The sequence below is a fragment of the Urocitellus parryii genome (assembly GCF_045843805.1).
Source record: "Urocitellus parryii isolate mUroPar1 chromosome 16 unlocalized genomic scaffold, mUroPar1.hap1 SUPER_16_unloc_2, whole genome shotgun sequence".
NCBI lineage: Eukaryota > Metazoa > Chordata > Mammalia > Rodentia > Sciuridae > Urocitellus > Urocitellus parryii.
In genome coordinates, this window is record NW_027551780.1 from 88,799 (window position 1) to 98,183 (window position 9,385).

A 9,385-nucleotide genomic window follows, 5' to 3' on the forward strand; every position below is an offset into this window, starting at 1 on the left:
TGAACCAATGGTACAGAATAGAGGACACAGAGACCAATCCACAAAGTTACAACTATCTTATATTCGATAAAGGGGCTAAAAGAATGCAATGGAGGAAGGATAGCATTTCAACAAATGGTGCTTGGAAAACTGGAAATCCATATGCAACAAAATGAAACTGAATCCCTTTCTCTCGCCATGCACAAAAGTTAACTCAAAATGGATCAAGGAGCTTGATATCAAATCAGAGACTCTGCATCTGATAGAAGAAAAAGTTGGCTTGTTCTCCAAATTCCTTAATAGGACAACCATAGCATAAGAGTTAAAAACAAGAATTCACAATTGGAACTTACTCAAACTATTTTTTTTTTCTCAGCAAGATAAACAATAAGAGAGGTAAATAGGGAGCCTACATCCTGGGAACAAATTTTTACTCGTCACACTTTAGATAGAGCCCGAATATCCACAGTATACAAAGAACTCAATAAATTAAACAATATGAATACAAATAACCTAATCAACAAATCAGCCAAGGACCTGAACAGACACTTCTCAGAGGATACAATCAATACACAAGTACATGAAAAAAATGCTCACCATCTTTAGCAGTCAGAGAAATGCAAATTAAAACCACCCTAAGATACCATCACACTCCAGTAAGAATGGCAGCCATTATGAAGTCTAAAAACAACAAGTGCTGGCAAGGACGTGGGGAGAAGTGTACACTTGTACATTGCTGGTGGGACTGAAAATTGGTGTGGCCAATTTGGAAAGCAGTTTGGAGATTCCTCAGATAGCTGGGAATGGAACCACCATTTGACCCAGCTATTCTCTTTCTCAGACTATTCCCCCAAAGACCTTAAACGAGCGTACTATAGGGATACAGCTACATCGATGTTCATAGCAGCACAATTCACAATAGCTAGACTGTGGAACCAACCTCGATGTCCTTTAATAGATGAATCGATTAAAAAATGTTGCATTTATACACAATGGAGTATTACTCACCACTAAAAAGTGACAAAATCATGGCATTTGACGGGAAATGGATGGCATTAGAGCAGATTATGCTAAGTGAAGCTAGCCAATCCCTAAAAAACAAATGACAAATGTCTTCTTTGATATAAGGGGGGCAACTAAGAACAGAGCAGGGAGGAAGAGAATGAGAAGAAGATTACCATTAAACAGGGATGAGAGGTGGGAGGAAAAGGGATAGAGAAGGAAAATTGCATGGAAATGGAAGGACATCCTCATTGTTATAGAAAATTACATATAAGAATAAGTGAGGGGAAAGGGAAAAAAACAAGAGAGAGAAATGAGTTACAGTAGATGGGGTAGAGAGAGAAGATGGGAGGGGAGGGGAGGGGAGGGGGATAGTAGAGGATAGGAAAGGCAGCAGAATACAACAGACACTAGTATGGCAGTATGTAAAAACATGGTTGTGTAACTGATGTGATTCTGAAATCTGTATATGGGGTAAAAATGGGAGTTCATAACCCACTTGAATCAAGTGTATGAAATATGATATGTCAAGAGCTTTGTAATGTTTTGAACAACTAATAATAAAAAAGGAAAAACAGATTAAAAAAAAACAAAAGAATGATAGTATCAAAACCAAAGCATCAGGCATAATATGATTCATTTTATGCAATTTGTAATTTGCATGTATATAAATGTCAGATTGTAAATTAAAGATACAGTTTTTTACAGTGTAAACATATGGAAGTAAAGAGCTTGAGAAATTTTTTAAAAGTAGAAAATATGGACTTCTAGAGAACAGCACGTTGTAGGGAAGCATGACTATAGATGCTATGTTTTTACTGGTTTCCTTTGGTGCTTTTTGATGTTTTAAACTACGTATATCTATTGCTTTGAAATAGTGAATTAATATTAATGAAATATAAAAGACTGTCAGATGTTCTTCCTGAAGGCCTCATGCCTTATGTAATGTCATTTCTCTCTTTACCTCAAAATCATGAACTGAAAAAGAAATTATCAAGAATAAAAAACAAAAATAAATCCATAATAAAAAAAAGAATTGTGATGCATTCACTGTCATTTATTTTTAAATCAATCACAAAAAATTGAAAATATATAGAAAAATAAATTTCTACACACACACAACACATACTCACACAAAAGTGGCAGAGGGAGAATTTAAACTTAGTTAATAAACTTAATTAATAAGGACATCTGTGTAATTGTGACCTGAATCATCACTGGATTCTGTGTATATAAGATGTACTCATGGTGCTCAAGTGTACAAGAATTTAAAAATGTGGAGCTTAGAACATTTGTACCAAGTTGGAGTTTTCCAAAATGAAATTGTCTGCAGCAATCATCACCTTCAGATTTATACAGAGACAATCGATTTTATTGGTAATTATGTCATTTAATACTTTAATACTTTGTAACTGGATAAGGGTAATCTAAGATATATATATATATATATATATATATATATATATATATATACAGATAGATAGATATAGATATATGTTATATGTATGATTTCACATAACCTAAGTTTTATACATATGAATATATATATATATATATATATATGTATAATTTTGTGTTAACTCTTTATACTAAGATGATGATTTAAATGCATTTTTGGAAGGTAACAAAGAAAGTCTTATTTGTGTATGTTGAGAGCCATCTTAGTCTTTCTGATTGGTTCCTGTTTCAGATGTAAGATTGTATTATGTTCACTGATATTCAGATAGATGTAGGAAATGTCAGAATTTTATAAAATTATATTTAAGTAAAAGGCAAAGATTAACTTCAGAAATAAAGCACTTTACCTAAATCTGTCAAGAGCCCCAGCTAACCTGAGGTTAGTCTCTGCCTCTCACCCTACTCCATGTTAGGTTCCGTCACAGGCCATGTTAGGTTCTGGCTCCGTCACAGGCCAGAATGAAGCACACTTAAAATGTTCAAAAGAGATTTATTTTTTGTGTAAAATTGGCTGTGATCTCAAAATACACAGGGGTATAATACATCACTAAGTAAAGTTTGGGATAAAAAATATGCTTTTGGTTCAAGTTCCTTATACAAACTGAATTCGTTTTTGCTCATGTTTACTTCATTTTGTATTTTCCCTGTACAACTTTGTAACTGCCACCTGTTGGTGTTTGGAAGAAGCATTACTACTAATAAACCAACCTGAGTTAGGTTGAGACAATAAGCCATAACTACAGAACTGACAGACAGAATATAAAGCTGACTTCCAGCACGAACAGTGACCCCACTTAAACAGAAGGGTCACTGTAACATTATAGACAAGGAGGTTAAGGCCAGTGCTCCTACTTCAAGACTGGTGGATCTCCCCAGCTAGAGGTTTGAATCCAAAACATGGAGACCAAAGTTAAGGACAGAATAGCAATATGTCGTTCCCTGCCCTCTCAGGTCAGGCAAGATTCAGGGAACAACAGGATCCTTTAAGTTCTCTGCAATTCCAGTGAGTCACCTGATGACTCAATCACAGGGACTAAAAGGACCCTAGAAAACAGGAAGCCAACCAGTGCACATGCTACAAAAAGAAATGTCTCTGGAGGGGGAAACAACTCTGTTGCTGTTGCTCAAGAAGCCAAGAAGCTTCTCACAGGCTCCTGGCATTGATCCCTGACAAACTCCAGCTGGCTCTAATCATAGAGAAGTAAAAGGTCATTTTGGTATCAGTTAATTTTTTTTCTCATTTAAGTTGTGATTATCCTCCTTCTTGATATCATGGATATCTTGGTCTTAGCCACCTGGCAGGAGAGTATGACCAAAACACAGCCGTATGTGGGCATTTAACAGATGAGAAAATCATCCTTTTATTGTTTTTTGAGATATACATTTGGGTCAGTCCTTTCCAAAGTAAGTGAAATTGGGAGGGTACACAAGATGGGATTTTACATAGAAATGCCTAAGAAAGAACACAGAAAGCTCTGTCGGAGTCACAAGTGTGTTCGGAGTCAACATGAGATCTACAGGTGTGCCTCACCTCCTGCACAGGTGCACTTGATTTATTTCTTTCTTTGTTTGCTGGTTTGACCATGATGAGCTGCTGCCCCAACACATGCTCTGGAGTTCACAATTCACATCCAGCCTGGTACTTGGTTTTAGACAAGAAGGAGACAAGCTTCACCAGATTTGGAAAGGCCCTCACCAGGTGTTCCTGATCACCAAGAAGGCTACACTGCTCAGAAGGAAAGAACCCTTAACCATGGGCCATTTCCACATCAAAACATTAATATGTGTCAGGTGCCTGGCATTGAAAAAGGGTGCAAGAGCCAAAGTGAAAAGAAGACCAATAGGTCTAAAAAAGACAAAAATGTAGGGCTTGTGTGAAATATAAAGTCGGGGGGTCCATCTTCAGAACACAAGATTCAGCCTTCATTGTGGTGTCAGGTCCAGTCATGGGCAGTTTAACATAGCTTTTGCATTTGCCCTCCCCAGTTTCAAAATTAGCCAATTGCATGGATGGTAAGCCTGAGCTCCTCCTATCAGAGTGGGGGCAGTGCTGGGTTGGGGTGAACTCAGGTGGGCTCTCTGCCCAGGAGCACATGAGGCTGGCATGCAAGTTTCTTGCCAGGTTGGTTCAGTGGCACACCCTTCTGCAGACGACAAGTTTACCTTGCCCGGCTACTTCCAAACATGTGTTTGATTACCTTGGGGCAGCCCAGGATTTCCAACACTATGTGGAAGACAATTGTGGCTATTTTTTCTTTAATGATCTAAACTTGTCCCTAGGGTAAATACTGTCCAGGTGACACAAGATCCAGATGCAGACACTTACACTTTCTTTCTTCATAGATAGTGACAGGTTTGCCCTCATCCTGATCGTGTCACAGTCTGTTGAACTGACATTAGAATAAACTGCTCAAAATACAGATACCACTTTCCACCATCCTTGCTAATCCAAAGTCCATGTATGAAGACACGACTTGGTGTCAACATACTTTATATACAACCAGAGATATGAGAAATTGTGCTGTATATGTGTAATAAGAATTGTAAAGCATTCTGCTGTCATTTATTTTAAAAAATCAATAAGAAAAGACAGACAACATTGTAGTTTCAGCACCAATCTGAATCTTTGAGCTGGACACAGCACTGCAGAGCTGTGGTTCCAGCTACTCAGGAGGCTGAGGCAGGAGGATCACTTGAGCTCAGGAGTTCAAGACCAGCCTCTATAACAGAGCAAGATGCCATCTCAAAATAACCCAATATGTGAATACCATCTACTATATAAAATTTGTAGCTAATATTGAGGAAGACGAAAGGAAATTCACTCCATACCTTCTTCCTTTGGTTAAAGTAAATTTTTCAGGAGTCAGGGGAAATAGCAATCTCCTCCTGCCTTTGGGACCTGTGTCCTTGAGAGTCCCCACAGCAGCCCGAGAAGTGCAGCTAAAATCTCCACATGCTATTTCAGAAGGAAGGTGATGGCTTGGGTCGCCTCCAGGGGTTGACCAATTACACCACTGAACAGCTTTCACGTTGACTTTTTGGGCTTCAATCCAAAAGCCTGATTTCTTGGGTTAATGCTGTGTCACCATAGATCACACATGGCCACCTGCATATCTAAGCTAGACAGATGCAGGACGGGGGTTTGCATTCCAGTCCCCAGCTGTCTGTAGCAATTGCTGTGATACCTGTGTGCCACTTCAACATGACGTCACTGTTCAATCAGAAATAACATTGGCTAAATGCTGATGCCCAGGACCTGCAGCCTGACTGTCAATCAAATCCTGATTTTCTCCACCTATTTTCTCTCCAATTCACTGACTTCATTTATCTGGGTCTTCATTTCCTTCATGTAAAGAGGGGACAGTAATACTAATACCTTTAGAGCCTCACTATGGTTACTAAGAATTAATATATACATGTAATTTGTGTGCACACAGAAGTTAGCTGCTACTCTAATTTTATCTCGTGGCATGCTTCATACATTTGCATATCATCATCATGTAGGTACCAGGCTAATCTCTGCTGTCTTCCAATGAGGCTGAAAGAGGCCTCTAGGTTGAGGTTGCAAGGCCCACAGAAAAAGAACTGGGATGTAAATGAGATCTGTTTTCCACCTGAGCTCTCTCCCGTACACTAACTCCTGATTACGTACACACACTATGGGCTTGTTGTTCAGAGGCAAATAAAATTATATTGAAAAAAATAATATATGAAAATGTGAATGAAAAGAAATGCATGGAGGAAAATTGGACAGTTGTGATTTGAAAAACTTGTGAAGTTAACATTGAGGGAATTGATGATCTTAGTTGATATTTGTTGCTCTAATGAAAGAAAGAATCAAAATACTAAATAAATAAAGGTACACAGAGTTGTACTTATGCATATTTTTTCTCTTGCTATGATAAAGCAAAATAGTTCTTCCAACATGAATTTTTCCAGGCAAGAGTGAGCACAATTTGTATAACATGGACAGTGAATGATATCTGTTTTGGTGATGCATAATAAGGTCATGCATACTAAATCGGTGAATTAGTCTTTTTTAAAATTTTTATACCAGGGATTGAATCCAGGGCCACTTTACAATGGAGCTCTTTCCCCATCCCTTTTTATATTTTATTTAGAGACAGGGTCTCACTGAGTTGCTTTGGGCCTTGCTAAATTGCTGAGGCTGGCCTCCAACTTGCAATTCTCCTGCCTCAGTCTCCCAAACACATTTGTGTTAATTCAGAAGTAAAGTGGGAGGTGAGAAAAGAAGTGGTTATCTGGCACTGTGTAAACATTTCCTCTTCTTCCCCAGTGTGGACTGGAAGAAATTGATGATTCGTTTTTCAGCACAGATCAGCAACAAGGCACTGAGGGTAGCATAGCCATTGCCCACCAGCATCTGGACCCCCAGGCGAGTGGGATCCTCCCTGTGCATATGTTCTGAAGAGGAGGAGAACACACAGTCCACAAAGTACATGAGCACAAAGAGTCCCATGAGCAGTAGGATGGTCCTGGAGGCCCTCATTTCTGGGGAGGCTCTTGGGGACAGGCTGGTGCTGTGGAGGTGCTGGCACTGCCTCTTGTGCCTGCACAGGAGAGCCACCATATACCCACTGGAGAGGGCCATGAGCCCCATGAGAAAGATGTCCCGGAGTATTCCTATCAGAGTGAAAAAGATCTTGAAGTAGTGACCCGTGGGGGCGACAGTGCAGGACTCAGAGACAAACCGGAAAGCTGCTGTGTCATTGGAGGGGCCTCCCATGGAGATCAAGATGCGGACATTGAAGAATACGTTGAACACCCAGAGAGTAAGCAAGGTCCACACACTGCACTGTGAGGATGTGTGCTTGGACTTGGCCAGAAAGGAGCTTCTGGGGCTGAGGGTGATGGCCTGCAGGACACTCAGCAGGCAGGTGGTGGTGACAGACAGGCTTCTCATCAGCCTGTAGAGGTAGATGATGGCTTTACATGTGAAGTCATTCCAAAAGTCCTGAACCCCCAAAATTCCTAGGTCCAGGTGTGCCCTGATTATGAGCATCAGCAGATGAATAAGGGCCAGGTGAGCAATGGCTACATCTGTGGGCCTGGTCCTGCGCTGGAGAAGGAAAGTGAGGACGTGGAAGAGGAGCAGGAAGACGTTGGCTGTGATCCCGATGACAATTTGGAAACAAAAGGCATTTCTTACAGCAAGAAAAATGTAAAGTGTGCTGCTTTGGGTCATCTTTTTTTTTTTTTTCCTGGCAGAAGAAGCAGATGGTCAATGCCTTAGAATAAAAGGAAGGTCAACTCCTCCTCGCCACCATCATCAGCTTCAACATCTTGACCCCCAAAACTGCCCACTTCAAAACATGTTGGTCCCCTTGACACCCCCTCCCCAGACCTCTCAGCGCTCAGGCACAGCATCTCCTGTGGGTCTCTGTGCTTTCATGGCCAGGGACACCATTGATCTGCCTGGGCACGTGCAGCCACCCGACAAAAAGCTCAGTATGTGGCATGTGAAGGGGACTCCAGTACAGCAGATTGCAGGGATGTTCACAGAGAAATCTCAAGGAAAGGATGTCAAGGGGACAGCCTCGTACAGCTCTGTCCCTCCAGTGTCTGGGTTGTTCATCACCGTCTTACAGACCAGATATCAAAATGTTGGCTCTACAATCAGACTTCGTGCATTTATTGATATATATATATATCAGAGATTGAACCAAAGGTTGCTTAACCACTTATATTATTGTATATATATTTAATTATACCAGAAAACAACACCTAAGTGAGCAGAACAATCAGTAATTAGCATGATTATATTCTAAAGTTTCTTTTCTGTCCATTCTATGGCACATGGAAAAAGGGTAAAAAAATAATCACAATTTAAATACTTTTTTTTGTACTGGGGATTGCACCCAAGGGTGCTTATCCACTGAGCCACATTCCAGTCTTTTTTACTTTGTTATTTTGAGTTAGGGTCTCACTAAGTTGCTTAGGGCTTGCTGAGGCAGGCCTCGAATCAGTAATCCTCCTGCCTTGGCTTCCCAAAGTTACAGGTTTGTGCCACTACCTCCTGCACAATATCAGTATGTTTGGGGGTGATAATTTTCAGTGTTTTAATTAGGAGGCAGGAACCCAACCTCATGCTAAGAGAGGAGTTTCCATAGAGAGCAAGCTTCCATATATTCTCTTAGTTAGGAATGATATTTCTCCAGAGAAGGGAGAGGAAAAGTTATACGAGACAATTTGGTAATGACATCCTTATGAAATATTTTCCTATAGAGAAAAGGTATTTACTTTATTTCAGTTTTAATGTTTACACTGAGACTTGTAACATCTTGCCACATTTTATCATCTGAAAAAGAAGAGGGCAAGAGTACAAGTTATTTTCACAGCTACGTAGAAAATTATATTTGGAAAAAAATCAGTTTAAGGGTGAGCAAAAGTGTCAAAGAGTCCAGACAACTTAAGTATTTCAAGTATAGTTAAATAATTGCTTTGATATCTTTGAGGAAGTGCCATTGTCTAAAATTAAGTAGTCATATTAGGAAAATTACAGCTCTTTCAAATGATTAAATTATTTTAAAAATATATATATATATTTCTCCATTCACATCTTTAGCAAAGTAAGATTTGCTCCCTTGGTATGTTCAAGAAAACAAAAGAAAAAATGCTAATATAGTGGTCTAGGAGTCTCCATATTTTAAAAGTCACATATGGTTATTAGTAGGCACAGCACTACATGGTTTCTCTGACTTCTGTGTAGCTAATTATAGAAATGCCTATTTCTGGATGTGTTTTTGAAGAAAGTATAAAATATACCCTGGAATTTTGATCCCCCAAGTCCCTTAAAACAACATAAACTGGATATATAACATTTGAAGATTTTTTTTTAAATGAAATAACTAGGATTCCCTTCTATCATGTTACAAAATACAAAATTTCTTTAATTTGGTTTAAGAAAATAAAATGTACAGCATCA

The 9,385-nt window shown here is 39.3% G+C and overlaps 1 protein-coding gene across 1 annotated transcript; it reads right to left on the minus strand.

Annotated features, from left to right (window-relative positions):
- Nucleotides 1–6,697: 6,697 nt before the first annotated feature.
- On the minus strand, nt 6,698–7,645 carry LOC144251505 (vomeronasal type-1 receptor 90-like). The gene has a single exon (XM_077794377.1). It carries the CDS (start codon nt 7,643–7,645, stop codon nt 6,698–6,700), a length of 948 nt encoding a protein of 315 aa, XP_077650503.1.
- Between the last annotated feature and the right edge of the window lie 1,740 nt (nt 7,646–9,385).